Here is a 16,250-nt window from a genome sequence, read left to right as displayed (position 1 = left end):
AAAAAAATGATGTACTGAGAAAAATTCTGCATTTTTTTGCGGCCATGTGCACAAGCCATGTAATAACTCCTAAAAGTGTGCTACTTTAAACTTGCTTCAAAGCTGACACCCATGTACACTAAATTCGATATGCATGTATGCTGTCATTGAAAAACCTAAGTTATATCATGTCTGAAAGATGCACCTCTGTTTATTTTTAGAACTCCCGTCCTCGGAACACTTAAGTGTAGCAGATGCAACATGGCTAGCCCTCAACGTGGTCTCAGGTGGTGGAAGCTCGTCTAGCTCTCAACCAATTGGAGTGACCAAAATTGCCAAATCGGTCATTGCACCATTGGCAGACCAGAATATCTCTGTGTTTATGCTATCCACCTATCAAACAGATTTCATATTGGTAAGTTATTGTGCAATTTATATAGTAATTAACACAACAAATAAATTACAGGAAGTATAAGTGCTTGGTAATCCTCTAAAAAGAATGCACTTTATATCTAATGCTAGCATTTACAAAGGTCATAGTATTGTTCTGCTCCACATTGAAAATTTTGTGTAAAAAAGAGTTTATGGAATTCATGTATATCAGTATTGCTGTTAAGCTGATTGGTGCATAGTCAATGTCATAAGGTGCCAGATCTTAACTTATTTTTTGTAATATGCCTGCTGCGTTAACATTTATTGTAACAAGTCGGACTAGATCCGGCACCTTATGTTGTCTGCTATGCACCTGTTAGCCTAATACATTTTCCAAACCTATCTGTATGTCAAGTTAAATCCATTATGTCACATTTCGATCATCCATTCACACAGCACTGCAGGGCAATGACCCATCATTAGGCACTACCTGGAACTCCATAAGCCTATAACTGCCTCATCTGGCTGGTAACTGAATTTAGCATACAAACTTTTACACTTCCGATATGGTCATCTTTCCAGTTGGACCATTACTTCTGATTCTAATATTGTCCTTTTTAAAATACAACTTATTACACAGTGGTGTAGTATATTAGGAGGAGGCAGCAGCTGCAACAGGGACTTACTACAAGAGTCCTCCACAGCAGCAAATATAGGCACAAACTATGTTCAGTGAAAGCAACTGTATCCTTTACAGCTCTCCCATTATGTACTTTTAATATTACCAGAAACTTTTTTATGCAGGAACCTCTTGAAGCTAATGAGAAATCAACTGTTGTTAGCTCATTATAGACTCTTTGAAACAGTTATATGATTCTTACTATGGTTAACGCCCCATTATCCGGAATTAGCTACCCACTGAGCAGAGAAGCGGACCTGAGAGAGAACATTCTCAGGTCGGCTCCTCTGCTCAGTTGGTGGGTGCAATAGCCAGCCTGCTGTTGGCTATTGCAATTTGAAATTGCCAATAGCAGTCTGGCTATTGCTCCTGCCCACTGTTTCCATTCACCTGCCAGCTGCGGGAACTACCCGGCAGATGAATGGGGGTTGCTTGAGAGTTTCCATCAACTCTGAAGCATTCAGAGACTAAAGTTATCCGGCACCTACCAATCGCCATAACTTGGAGTTTACTGTACTTGGTACTTAACATTGTTATCAAGTGAACCACATATATAAGTTAAGCAATGCAAAAAGAATAATTAGCAAAATGCAGTAGTAACTGCTAATAACTTGTGTACATTGCAGTCAGATAACTGAACAAAGAAGTCTGATTGGGTGTCTACACTCTACAGGCCATTTTGGCTGGTTAAGTAGATATGTTGTATGAAAGACTATGTTAAAACAGATTGTTTACCTCATCCAGTAAAATTTTGTAGGCTCCGTATTATGAAATCATATGAGAAAAGCTGGGTAATGGAGATCTATCAATGTCTTGTTTAATGCCCTCCATAGAATTACTTGATTTCATGTGCTATATCTCTTCCAGGTACGCGAGAGGGATCTGCCATTTGTAATGCATACGCTGGCAGCAGAATTTACTATATTGCAGGTGGTGAATGGAGAGACTGTGGCTGCTGATAATCTTGGGGTAACAAATGGATTTGTGAAACCCAAGCTTGGTAGGTGTCTTGCACAAAAATCTAGTCCTATAAGAGCATTTTTTAAAAACTCCTCCACTGCTACTTTAGCCTTAGACAGCTAATATTGTCTATCCAAAAAGTGGCAAACGCCATGTAATAGTTACTCTAATGGTAACATTGCTTTCACATCAAATACATTTTTTGGCACCAATTTATTCTGAAAAAGAAATTAGGTGTGCATGCATGGTACCTGCCTCGTGCATCTATACTCCTATACTTTTTATTCAGTAATTCTTTACACATTATATCATGAGGCAAGCTGTTTGTTTTTTTTGTTTTTTTATTGGAATAAGTAATTTGCTTAACAACATTGTCTTCTATGGTGCTGCCCAAAGTGTTGCAGAGAAGGCTAAATAATGAAACGGAATAAAAAAAAACTGAACAGTAACATATGACACAACATGAACCATAGAAAAAATGGAAACAAGTTGAGCAAGAACCCTGCCAATCACATTTATAGTCCAAGAGCTGGTCAAAAGAAAGAGTTTAAAGGAAAACGTAAACTACAATATATAAAAGGTGATAGCCTCTGCCATATCAGATAGTGGAGGAGGAAGCAGTGGGGATCAGTGAATAGAGTATCTAGGCCATCTGAAGGATTACGTAGTAGTAAATGGCACGAAGAAGTCGGATAGTAGTAATATAGTCGGATGTACACTAGCAAATATTACAATAACAATATGAGCGTTTGCCAGCAATATTGAGTATTAATCTGCCCCCTATACTGACAAATTTTATGTATTTAATTATATCAGGCAGTCATTGTGAATTAATCTCACTATTACTGCTTGATAAATTAATACATTTTTTTTATTATCAGGCTGCTTCAAACTTCAGAACAGCCGATAATAAGTTAGTGACACTGATCCTGCAGCAGTTCAGGATTCAGCTGTCAGTGAATGTTTCAGAAAACTTAAACATTCTACTTTCAAGAATAGATACATTATGTGTCTAATACATAACATTTTGTATCTATTCTTGAAAGTCAAAAGATAAAAAAAAAAAAAGCCAGTATAGCTTGAGAGAGATATCTCTCGATCTATACGAGCTGTCAGAATGCCGGCAAAAGCCGACATGTGTGTCTGCTTTGCTGTGACTCTCAGACACCCGATATTAAGGTATCGGGTGTCTGAAAAAGGTTAACCCTTTCAGTAATGGATCTCTAGATAGTTAGACATCCATTACTGAAAGGTAACCGCTGATTCTCAGCGGTTAGCAGCCTTCTAGTGCAGCAAATAACTCGTCACGTACAGTGTACGTGACGAGTCATTTGGTCCCTTTGTGGCTGGACGTACAGTGTACGTCTCCCGTCACGAAGGGGTTAATGATGGTTCCTTAGACAGCAGTTTGTAAAGTTATTTAAGTCACAGGGATATCGGAGAGGAAACCAATAAGACGTAGAATCTGAGCAGAGAAAGTAAAGGTGTGGAACAATGCTGTTTCTGCTGTTATTTTTTCTTCAAAAAAATGTGGAAAAATCCTTGGATGATATTTAGGTAGAAGGAAGTGCCTGAGGACAATCTGGGGAGTTCAAAGCACTAAACAGCTGTTTGGGATTGCTGAATTCCATTGATTTGGAAAAGGAAATGTGTGACTGCAAGATGAGTACGGCGGCATACCTGGATTCCTTTAGAACACGGTTGCTTGCAGGAACTTCTCTTTACTATTTTATTTCCAGCCTCTGGAAAAACCTTTTCATCAGTTTAGAAACAAATAGGAACTACTTTATTTACAGTCATAGAATGCAAATCTATATAATAGGCTTCCTCTAGGTGGCTTTTGGGATACTTCAGATTCTAGTGATGGTTAATCTTTAAAGCACAAGAAATTATTTATTTTAGATATAGCAGGGAAGCATTATCTCCGTGATGGAAGCACAGACCACAAAAAATAAACAAATGGGAGAAGTTCTAATCCTTCCTGCTCTGTCCAAAACTACAAAATAAACATGTTCTAATGGAGTTTGGGGTTAGATTTGTGTTTTTCATTTGTTTTTGTTTTTTATTATCAATTTAAAGAAGATCTTTAGTGAGAAAATTATAGCTGACTGGTGGGCATGCTGATGCAGTGGTTGTAATACTTTTTTGAGGCGCTAAACATTAAAACAAGCATGTATATGAGGAGTTCTGTCTTCACTTTGACTTTCTAATCCGCATGCTGGTTCCTGGCCAGTGACTCAGACTACTAAAGCCAGTGGCATTTGGCCATCAATGACCGCAATCCATGCGTTTGACCATCTTTCAATGACATAACCCAATATTATATGTCTTCTGTGGATTTTGTATTGACTTGAGTTCTGCAGTTCTTTTTTGAAAATGAACTTGTTTAGTAGGTAATTCTGTTATAGAGGTATCAGCCAAATTATCAGACTAATGGCAGTGTGCAACTTGATGTTTACTGAATGAATTCAGGATAAATTGACAACGCAAACAAAATGGTAAAGTGGTTTAGGCTAATCACAGGAAATGAACAGGCAATGCAACATTTGTAGTAACGGGCTGCCTAGTAGCACTTTCCCATTAAGAGCACAAGTGGCAGCACAGTACAGAATAACAGATTCCTATAAAGAATAAGGGAGAATCACTAGCACCTACACTGTATAGTACAGTTACGTCTAGTACAAATGCAGTTACTTGCACTTCCCTGGGGGTAACACTTCATCTCAAAAGGAGGATGTCCACCAGGATCCTTGTAAAGGATGCACAGAGGAAAGGCAGGAGGAGTTGCTGGTCTGGATGCTCAGGTGGCTGTAGAAGTCTTATGGATAGAGGAAGCAGAATCACCCCACTGGAAAGTCAGTCTTCAGAGCCAGCTAGCACAGTGTCCACCACAAAGACTGGGGCTGAAGATGAAGCTATACGCTCTTGCGCTTTAATCCAGCAGCCAGCAAACAAAGGATGACCCAATGCCTGGTGACAACTGATGTGCCCCTGACATCGCTGTCCCATCAGGAGCAATCTCCCTGAGCCCCAGAAGTGGAATTTATATCCTCTAGCTGTGCCCTGGGAATGATGAGAGCCCAAGGGATTGTGAGTAGTGGAGTTAAAGGAGCCATTGCTTGCCACTAGGCAAGGTGGGCTAAGGGGGCACTCCACTATATTTTTACTGTGAATCTGCATTAGTGCCTGTGTCAACTGGCTTTGGGCTTGTGTTAATGGGCAAATAAAGTTCACTTTCAAGTGCATTGAGATCAGTTTGAGATGCTGCTGAGATCATTCACAGTTCATTGACAAGTGCATTTGACCTTCTTCCAAGCTGCATCAACTTGCAAGCTGTTTTTGCAATTCTGTTGGCTAGTATGGGGAGAGAAACATTTCTTCTGCCAAAAACAAAACAAAACTGTCAACAAGGGCCCTAAGATAGGGAATACTCTGAAAGGGAAATTATTTGTTTAGCATGTTGATCTTAAACTCAGTGATTTTTCTTGTCTCTGTATAAGAAGTATTTTTTTTTTCTCCTTCCAGTTCAGAGACCAGTTATTCATCCACTTTCAAGCCCCAGCAATATGTTCTGTGTTACCAGCCTGGATCCTTATACACTTCCAACTGTGACTACACTCCTAATGGATGTTATGTTTTACTCCAATGGGTATGTACCTGGAACAGCCCACATCTGGCAGACACATGCTGTATTATTCAGTTTTTTTCCACTGATGTGTTTGACCTAAATAAAGGAGTTGTGGTCAATTTGTTTTTTAGTGCTACTCCAGTAAGGTGTGTCTGCAGAGTTCACGTGAGCAAATACAAGAGATGCCAGTAGTTTGATTTCATGTAGCTTTTCGAAAACATAGTATAAACCTTTTTATTTCAAACTACCTTTTCATAATGACTTTCAGTTAGCCTGTACAGCCCTCAAATAAGGGGAAGGGTCTCTAAGCTCCTTTATATCCGTATTCAAAAGTCATAAATAGTTGAAATGTTTAGAGAGCCTATGAATATAGTTAACCCCAACAGGTTCTTTCCTACAACTGGCTTCTTCATTAGGGTCTGTGGAGAAAAAGGCCATATATCCATAATGCTATGTGGCATGCCAGTTAAGCGGAGAGAATTGAAGAGCCATCTGAGTTTTGTTTAGACAAGGTAACCCACTGATCTGAGGTCTGTAGTAGGCACTAGGCCCTGTTGTTAATAAACTATTGTTACCTTTAATTTTCTGGTAGGCAAGTATGCAACAAGAAGCATCCCGAAAGCAATTGTTCAGTTTAAATATATAAGAACTGGTGTCAGGAAAGCGCACCAGAATCGTTGTTTGTGTGATTTTGCATTTTCTCATTTGGACTTTTTTATTTATTTATTTCAATCTTGAAGACCAGACTGCGTCATGTACATTTTATGTTGTAGAGTAAAAGATTCGGTGGTGGGCAGCGAAGAATCTGGTCATATCCGCTTCTTCTCCTTTTCCCTCATTGAGGGTTACATTTCCTTGGTGATGGATGTACAGACGCAGCAGAGGTAAAGCTTGCTGAAGATTTGTTGCAGGCATCAGCAGATGTCTGTTAATTGTTTATTGGGACCTAAGACATAAGATTGTATAGCATCAATGTTGGTAAGATTATATTAAATGTGGACCATTGATTACTGTAACTTTTTTTTAAAGAACAACTCCAGGCAGTAAAAAAAGCCCTGCAAGTTTCAAGTGCTCATTTTGGTCTAGGGTCTAAAGTAAAAAAGATATATTCACCAGATCCTTGGCTCCGGCTGTGGAATATCCCTCATTGTCCTCACGTCTAATGCAAGTGAATGGAAGTGAGGACATCACGCGTCCTTAGGGTCACCACACACACCTTACAATGTGACCATATATTTATTTTACAATACATTTTAGATTTACCAAAACTTTGTAATGGGAGGACCGACTTAATCCATCCAATCAATGTACATAGTTGTTGGTAGATCTAAAGGAGATTGTACAATCAGATTGTAACGTGTTTGGGGAGCTTTAGATCGCCGGAGCCTAGGGGAAGAAGAGGCTGTGAGGAATGGCACTGGGGATCAGGTGAGTAGATCTTTTTTTAATTTTAGACCCTAGACCAAAACAAGAACCTAACCCTTGCAGTGTTAGGGTAGCCCCACAACTAAAGCTTAAGCTAAACTCCAGGCAAATGGCTGAATACACAGGTGAAATAACTGTTTCACCTAACAAAGGATTGGTATTTCTGTCAATCAAGCGCAGAGATTTACACAGCGCTGCCTCACAACACAGACCTGCCTAGCAGGAGAGGGAACCTGTTCTTTCTCTGCTGCAGGCTCACTTTCACGTACAGGTCTCCTGCGCATGGACAGTGAAAGGTAAAAGCAGCATGCTGATGAATTCTGTTCTCGTCTGCTATCAACATACTCCTTGTACTGCAGCACACCTGACTGGCTCCTTGTGCTGCCTCTTCCCCCTTGTATTTAAGAAAAACTAAATTGAATAATGTATTAATAATTTCAGAGCTGCAATAATTGGTGCCATTCCTATCTACCTGGTGTTCAGCTTTAAGTTGTCTTTATTTGCTATTCGCTGTTTGTAAACGTCAGATTACATGAATATAATATACTCTGCTACAATTTCAGAGTTACACATAAGGGCTCATTCACATAGGCGTGCACATCTGTATGACATGCACGCCCGTTCAGAGATCTGCTTCCGAGAGGGACAGCTGTTGCATGTAATTGCTACACGTTGACCTGAATGTGCAGGTCCGGATGCACACTGTCTCTGCAGCTTTTGGTTGGCGTGTGGCCCTATGCAGCCCTGTACTCCCATAGGGTGGTACAGGCAGCTGCATGCAATCACACAGGGTCCCTTTCCCTCCTAGGAGCAGGTCTCTGCATGGGTGTGCATGCCGTACCGATGTGCATACCTGCGTGAATGAGGCCAAAGTGTTGTCATTTCTCTCACTTGCTGTCTGGTGAAACATTTGTCAGCAGAAGAGAAAGTGAGGAGAAATCACTCTATTGGAGTTCTGGATACCTGTAAAACCTGAAAGGGGCTGTAGTAACCCCTGGGCAGACATTATAAGACATGAGCAATGTGCAAAGTACAGCAATCAATAGCAATCAAAACGTAGGTCGTACTGAATTGGTTAAAGTGAGCGCAACTTTGATTGGGTACTACAAATTACAACAGTTTGTACATTAGGATTGCAAACTTCACTGCAGTCTTAAATAATCCAAACTACATTGCCAACCAAGAGTTTCGCTGCATTTGCATTTTCTTGGGGCTACGTGGCTTTAATAATAATTAATTTATGATGTATTTTGTTGGATTTTTTTGGTAAATATTATGACCCAGTTTTTATCATTTTAACGCTTAGGTTTCCTAATAATTTGCTGTTTACAAGTGCGTCGGGCGAGCTTTGGAAGATGGTTCGTATTGGCGGACAACCTCTTGGTTTTGGTATGTATTTAAAATGCTTCCGTCATATGTTTATGCATGTAAGAAAGTATTCTTATTCTGCAGCTTTAAAAAGGTTTGCGGAAATTTAGACATTTTTGCTGCTTTGCCACATCTACTGCTGTGGTTTCCATTGCTTACACAGATCTCTATGTGATGCATCTGGATGTGCCAAGCCACCTGCAATGTGCCCATTAAAATGTGTTCCAATTATGCCAACATGGCCAATTACACTGAGCATAATATAAGATCACCTGTGATAATTAAAATACCAGGGGTTCTGAATTTAGGTGGCATTTTCTAGCAGTCTCTGATTATTGACTCTTCAAAGGGAGAGTTGCAGAAGTAATGGAAATATCCAATGTTTTCATTTTTTACCCTCTCATTAGTAACAGATTAGGTTTGCATTGATTATTTTTGGTTCCAGGATCTGCAATTACCGATTTTCCCCTGTAACGAATGGTGGATATTGTGTCACCAACAAATCAATACATTGGTTTGCTATGAATATGTAAATGGGTATCACTTAATCCCACAAGAACTGTAAATGGAAACAGGAGTAGTGTTACCCTCTTGTTTAAAAGAGTACTGCAAATGGTAAAAGTCACCTAAAGCCAACTGGGTATTTTCTATTCCTAAATCCTCCTGAAAAAGTGCTGTAAAAGAGAAGCATGTCTAAGAAAAAATATGTTCTTGGTGACTATTCCTTGCTGCAGTTTTATAGTTAGTCCAGTAGTAAGAGATCAGATCAATATCTTCTTAGCATTAAGTGCAAGAAAGGACTTCAGTTAAATGACATGTTTTGATGAATGTTTAGAATTAGCATTGAAAGAGTTCAGCAGTAAACATAGATTTTGAGTAAAACAGAGGTGTGGAAATGTAAGAAAACCATCTTTTTTTGTAATTTCCCAAAAGCTTTCTACAAATTGTCTTTTTCCCAATTCTAAAGTATTTGAATGTCCATACTTCGGTGAAATAATTTTCATACTTTGGTGAAATCAGACAATTGTACAGCTACTATTTTGCATGACATACATAGCAGGTTGGTAGCTTTGTGTTTACTGTGCCTGTGCATTTCAACTAATGAAAGTCTCCCCACACAAGAATAGCATGTAGATGGGGGTTTTATTAGACCATTTCCCAAGTACACTTGTGGCTAGTATTCTATTTAATAAATTGTCCATATCAGTCATAACGGTTTTCAACTTCCATTGTTCACTCTTAAGTTGTTTTTATAATGTCTTCCTCTTCTGTAGCTGTACCCCAGTATCTAGTTCATGCTTTCTATCACATGGCCCCTTTGCCTCCAACTCCCTGAATTTGTGTAATATTTTTTAGGGTGGGTGTGGAATGCTTTAAAAATGGAGTAATGATAGTTTCTAGATTTAATTAGTAATAGGAAAGGTAATACTTTACTGAATTAAACATCAAGTATTACTGTGAAAACACAATACCTAACCCCGTCTCTTTCCAGTATTTGTATTGATCTGTAAATGTTTGTTTTCAGATGAATGTGGCATTGTTGCCCAGATCTCAGAACCTTTAGCTGCTGCTGACATCCCTGCCTATTATATCAGTACCTTTAAGTTTGATCATGCACTGGTGAGTTTTGTTATGAATTACATGTAGCTGTTATATTGTAACTGGTCTCTATGTACCTTTTTTTGATAAAAATGTAGTTAGTTAATGGTAAGATAAACATGACTTTGCACACTGAAAGTGACCCTCCTTTAGTTACCGGAGAACCCCTGAATGCTTTAGTATGAGAGTAGTTATTGTCAGTCTTCCACTTTATTGATCTACCATTTTAGAAAATAGTGGAATTGATTCATCATTACACCCCAACCTATTCCCCATCCTCCCAAAATTGTGGCCATAAGCCTTTTCATCAGTTCACTTCGCGTGCTCTGCTCCATTTTAGGAAGTCTCAATATTGCATGTCCTGCATCAAATAATTAGGATAGTTGGTGGATTTTCACAAATCCAGTTGTGTGTAATAATAATGTGGAACTGAATAAGTGAAATCTGTAGTAAAGCAAAATACCTGCATGTAAAACCTCTGGTTGTTACTGACATTTTTTATTTGGAGTACTAGATTTAGAGCAGTGATATCCCTTGAGAACTAATATTAAAAGTCACATGCTAGTCAGCAGATGGGCTTCAAGTTGAACAAGTAACGAGCAAGTGATTACTAAAGTAGTAATTATTGTAACACAAGAGAAGAGTGAACTGGTTTGCATGATTTGCATGGTTACTGTGCACAGTGCCCCTCCCCAGTCATCATTATGTGTAAGATCGATTGGAGATGGAACCTAATATGGAAGTGTTACAGTTCCATAGCAGTTATATCACCAAGGGGCATGGATTTTTGCTCCATGACCGCCTGCAGTGATCTAAGTGGCATTATAGGTCACCAGTGAAGGAAAGGAGGCTTGTGCACCAGTGGAATCTAAGCTTTATGATAGGGTGGGGTGGGCATATCCTTATTAGACCCAAAACTGAACTAGTCGAAAGTCCCATGAAGGCTTCTGTACTGGTTTAACACATGCTAAATCATTGGAGCAGAATTCCTGTTGTTAATTTATCACTACAGGCTGTAACAGCAGAGTTAAGTTCTTCAAATAAAAATAGAATTCTGCAGTTACCTCTTCTCGTGGCTTACACAATCAGTGTTGGTATTCCTCCCAGGATGCTACAGTTTCAGCTTGCAGCCCTTGATCACTCTAGCGGTATGTCACCTTAATTGCCCTGTCTACAGCTGCTCTCTGGGAGACTTGTTTCCTCTAATGTTCTCACATGGGTGTTTCCTGGGTAACTTTGCACTTGGTGTATTGAGTATAGACCTTTGTGCACATGCCTGTCCATCAGGTGCCATCTTCCTGTGTTTTCTGGGAAATCCCACTGTAGATAACTCTGCTCTGCTGCTGGTCCTTGGCAACCAAGGATGTTCTTGCTTCCACTGCCCACAGTGAACTGACCACTCAATATACTTGGTTGACTAGCACTATGGGCTGTTCTTACAAGTGCCTCTTACACTGTTATGCATCCTGGGAACCAAAGTAGCTTCTCACAGCAGGTACTTTGTTGACCAGATCATTTCCATATGTCTCCTACCCAAATAAGACCGTTACCATTTCATTTTCAAAAGCTAAATTTGGCAGTAATTCACAGAATTTATGGTGCAGAGAGTTAGTGTGCCTAATACAGTAAACTCCCAGTTATCCGACACCCACGGGGATCGGTAGGTGCCCGATTACTGTAGTTTCTGGTTGCTTGAAGGTTAATAGTAACTCTTAAGCCAACATCCCCCGCAGCGCCCCGCTTCCCCCCAGAACCCCATTCACCTGCCAACTAGCTTCTGCAGCCAACAGGTGAATGTAGGCAGCCGGGAGCAATAACCAGATTGATATTGGCTAATTCAAATTGCGTTAACCAATAGCAGGCTGCCTATAGAAGCCCTACCCACAGAGCAGAGGAGCGGCCCTGAGAGAGACATTTCTCTCTCAGGTCCGTTCCTTTGCTCAGTGGGCGGGAGCAATAGCCAGCCATCTATTGCAATTTGTAATAGCCAATAGCAGACTGGCTATATCTCCCCATTGTTTACATTCTGCTGGTGACCGTGGAATCTAGCCGCCGGCCGGCAGCAAGCTGTAAGCAAACAATATAGTTAGCAACTTTAGTTGCTAACAAAAAATGTTTAGTGTGTACCAAGCAACCAGCATTTTTTTAAAATCTGCATCAAGACACCGGGAAAAACAATCAAGGACATATGTTCATGATTTTATTTTTTTTTTGCTGGTTGCTTAAATGCTGGATAATGGGGTGCTTACTGTATGTTGTGATCTATTCATCAGCTTTTTTATCATCTTTGGATTTTCTATACATAATGCCTGTGCTATTTGTTACGGTTGTGTTATACACTCCTATTTGATTGCTGCTGTGACTGAACCTTTTGCCTGCTTTGTCATAAAAAATGCAGCTGTGTGGTTTAGCCACAAACCTCGAATACTGTTTGCTTCCTGTCATTCAGAGACTTCTGTTTTATAGGGTCAGTTCAATAGTGTAAAACAAAACTACTAGTGCCCACAGCAGATATTACATATTGTTGGTTGTTGGATTTCTGATGTATTAAAGCCTAAAGAGACTTCAGCACTTACAGAAAACAAAAGGTTGCTGACAGGTATGTAATGCAGGCCTACAGAAATGCCAGCACATACTTACAGCAGCTTTCCTTACCATCTGCTTTGCCTCATGCCGGGCCATTTTGACTGGCAAGGCTTCAGTAACAAAGCTTTGCTGCCTTTTGCATATTCTTGTTGGCCATTGACGCTGCCTGTAATAATGATGGTCCGATAAGAATATATAGAAACAGAAGGCCGCATGCAACCTATGGATTAAAAATAATAAAACCACCAGGACACTACTAGTAGTGACACTGTACTGAATTAGGTAGGTATAGGGCTGTAAAAGATGAGGGACCAGAAATCCAGATTGCTAGGAGTGTTGCTCTGACCGCAGATGGAGTATCCACAACTAGAAAATAAAGGAGAAAAAAGACAAAAGTGCAATAACAATAACGTTGTGTGTGACAGTATCCAGAATAAAATGATAAAATACACTCACAAGAGTGGAAAAGGGTAGCGCCTAGATTAATCATGCACTGGTCCGGCAGGATAGACCTCAATCATCAAAATAACATAAGTAAGGGAATGACATCTTCTGGAGATACTCCAACCATCGGTGTATGTATGGGGGAGTGATTAGGCTAACATTAGTGGGAACATTAAAGAATGACCAGGGAACTGATCGTGTGTAAAAACTAACATAGTTTTATTAATACACAATGGTAAACATATTGCAGTAACTGGTTAATGGAGCTGTTAGTCAGGGTAGACAGTAAGGTAATCCAGACTCAGTGAAGACCGTTGATCCAGTAGAGCTGACTGGTGCTGCTGCAGTGACTCATGGCAGTCAAAGGAGCCATGACTACTATGCAAACCTCTGTGTGGGTGTAGAAAAGATCAGCAATGACACAGCCCAGTGGTCCCATCTTCACTGGTAGGAAAAGTCTGGTGGTGTGGAGGGACTCGGTGACGACGCATTTCGAGGGTTTTTCCCTCTTTTAAACCAGGGAAGAAAGAAGGTGACAGGTCTGGATGGTGGGAAATTATGAATTCACAGGAGAGCGGAAGGAATTGACGTGGGAGGAGCTAGGGGACAGCACCCAAAAGGCATCCACTGGGAACTAGTTATTCATATATGTAAAATTATTAAAAGGCAGTGAGGATAAATGTTCATAAACATTTCTATAAATTGGATATGAACTACTCACAAGTGTAAGTGAGATTCATTTCAAACCAGCCTGGCTGGAGTACAATAGGGAAAAGCAGAAGGGCTTATGTTTGGATAGAACAATGTAACTAAATGATCCAGTTGCATACAAAGTGGGCTAAGGAATTACTATGAAAAGCGATAAAGTATAAGAAAAGTGATTATAGTTAGTTGCTTTTCATAGTAATTCCTAGTTATCTGCTGTTGAGTCAAAGTACTTTCCAGTATGCATAGGACAGAAAACCTCTCCAGCTGATCTCTACTTTAAGGTGACCACATAAATAGATTTAGCAATACCTTGAGCTGGCATTTAGCACTCTTTACCTACTGGATTTTTAATTCTCAGGTTCTGCAACTACATTTCAGCTCATATTACCACTATTACCCTCTTAAAGCTGAACTCCAGCCTGGAAAAAAAATACCCTTGTAACAAGTTAAATGCTCATGTTTTCCTAGCAGTAGAGTAATAGTGTGAAATGGGTACCTTATTCCTTCCTCGGGTAGGCCCTCTCCCTCTGTGACCGGCCCACTAAAGCATCCTCTTGTTCCGGCCTGCAGTCAATAAACATACAAACCTATGGCACTCCTGACTCATTATCTGTTTTGCCTGAGGAAGTGACTTTGTTGTTCCGAAACGTCACCTTTGATGATGTGACACCTTAGAAGTCAATAAATAGTGACTATTCTACATGCTGGAGTGCTTGTGACTTTTTTTTTTTTATTTCCGGCCTGTAGTCACACACATGCCTCCTCCAAATTCAGTGCAGTACTAATAGTCTTGCATTGAATGTGAGGATACTGAGGGACTGCCCACAGCATGAAGCGTCCGGGAAAAGGAGAGCACCAGAGCCTACGGGATGGTGGTTAAGGAGATGTGTGGGAGGGCCTCCACTGCAAGGGTTTTTTTCCAACATGGAGTTCAGCTTTAATATTAAATACAGTCATTTTCTTGACTTGCCTGTTTGATGTTTTTTATTTACACATAATTTTGCTGATAAAAGCTTTTAGAGTGATGTATTTGTTTTAATTTTTTTTAGTGCTCCAAACATGTTTAAAATAAGGGGCCATACACATGTTTGTAAATGTTTGCATATCCCAAGAGAACTTGCCTAACATCTGCAGTAGCTAATTCTGTCAAATCAAGTTAGTGATGCAAAACTTTACAGTTTTAAACAAGTTACTTTTTTTCAGTTTTCGTATTCCAAAATATACATGCAAAAAGGCAGCAAAACAGAGTATGAGACACAAAAGGAACTGCAAGCACAGCAAAACAATAACAACAAAACATTTCTGCCCAAGTCATCCTCACACACTGCCAAACAGATACAGTGCACAATTAAACTGCTGAGGTTGCCATAGTGAAAATGACTGTAAGCCAAGTTTTGGTATAAAACACAAAACAAATGGAATCAACCAAAAATGGAGAAAATATCCACTTAGGTTCCATTGGTAGGATCAAAAAACAGGTTATGGATTCTTTCAGGGGTTGTAGGCTGCATGGGTGTGACCAGGCAAATTGTAATGGATTAGGGGGCTGCTCTGTAACAGCGCCAAAGCTGCTCACATAGCTTTAGACTGGTTTTCTCTTCACAGTGTATGGGTTGGTGATCAGTATATTTGTTCTTTATTCAGCAGCACATTATAACAGAAGATTTCATCTCCATATTCTGTTTGATCTTTGCAGGTACCTGAAGAAAACATCAATGGTGTCATTAATGCGCTCCAAGTCAGCCAAGCGGAGAAACATTAGAAGTCTTCTGCCCGGTGGCTCTGTCTCTCTTTTTTTTTATTTCTGTGCAGTATTTCAAGACTAGCTGAATCTCAAGAGGTGCCATGAAGGATGAAAGACACTGAAATGGAGATGAACATGAGAATCTCCAGCAAGTTTTTTTTTTTTTTTTTCGTTTTCTTTTATTCACCTATGGTTTCTCTTATGTTTAGTTCCAAAGTGATCTGTAACCTTCCTGCTAACTTGGTATAGGATAAAAAAAAATGAAACTGAAAAAAAACAAAAGAAAAAACAAAAACAAAAATTGCATTGCACTGTTGCAATTAGTTATTACCGAGATGCAGTGAAGCCTTGGCTGTAGACGTATGATCTGCACCTTTTATAGACGAGTGTGAAAGTTTCATTCTAAAATGTCTTTGTAGAGAGGTTTGCAAGCCTAAAGTGGAATGAACATCACACAATGGTAAAGATTATTGCACTGTATTCATCTATTCCATTTGAAATGGTGTCAGACTTGCATAAAGATTGTATTACCATAACTAGTACTACATATTTGAATAGGTCTCTCTAGCTTCTTCCCCTTGCCAGTTCCTGAGAGCAATAGTTTGAGGGCTGCTCCTGCCTGGAACATGGATTGGAGGTGATTGTCATCAACTGATTTCACTGCACTTTCCATGTAGAAATGAAAGAGGGAGTGTTGGCAGCTTTGTATAATTCTCTGCACCTTGACTCTGCTTTTACCCCCTTTTTATTTCTTTGCA

The 16,250-nt window shown here is 39.7% G+C and overlaps 1 protein-coding gene across 1 annotated transcript in view; it reads left to right on the top strand.

Annotated features, from left to right (window-relative positions):
• Positions 1-15,510, top strand: part of GATSL2 (GATS protein like 2) — a 61,398-nt gene extending 45,888 nt beyond the window's left edge. The window contains exons 3-9 of the mRNA XM_018553356.1: positions 201-394; positions 1,898-2,030; positions 5,516-5,639; positions 6,392-6,502; positions 8,350-8,432; positions 9,937-10,031; positions 15,445-15,510. Coding sequence (XP_018408858.1) covers positions 201-394; positions 1,898-2,030; positions 5,516-5,639; positions 6,392-6,502; positions 8,350-8,432; positions 9,937-10,031; positions 15,445-15,510 — 806 coding nt within the window. The remainder of the gene's footprint in view (positions 1-200; positions 395-1,897; positions 2,031-5,515; positions 5,640-6,391; positions 6,503-8,349; positions 8,433-9,936; positions 10,032-15,444) is intronic.
• Positions 15,511-16,250: the final 740 nt, after the last annotated feature.

The sequence above is a fragment of the Nanorana parkeri genome, unplaced genomic scaffold, assembly GCF_000935625.1.
Source record: "Nanorana parkeri isolate BGI_ZX_2015 unplaced genomic scaffold, ASM93562v1 scaffold118, whole genome shotgun sequence".
Classification (NCBI taxonomy): domain Eukaryota; kingdom Metazoa; phylum Chordata; class Amphibia; order Anura; family Dicroglossidae; genus Nanorana; species Nanorana parkeri.
This window is presented reverse-complemented; position numbering and strand designations above follow the sequence as displayed.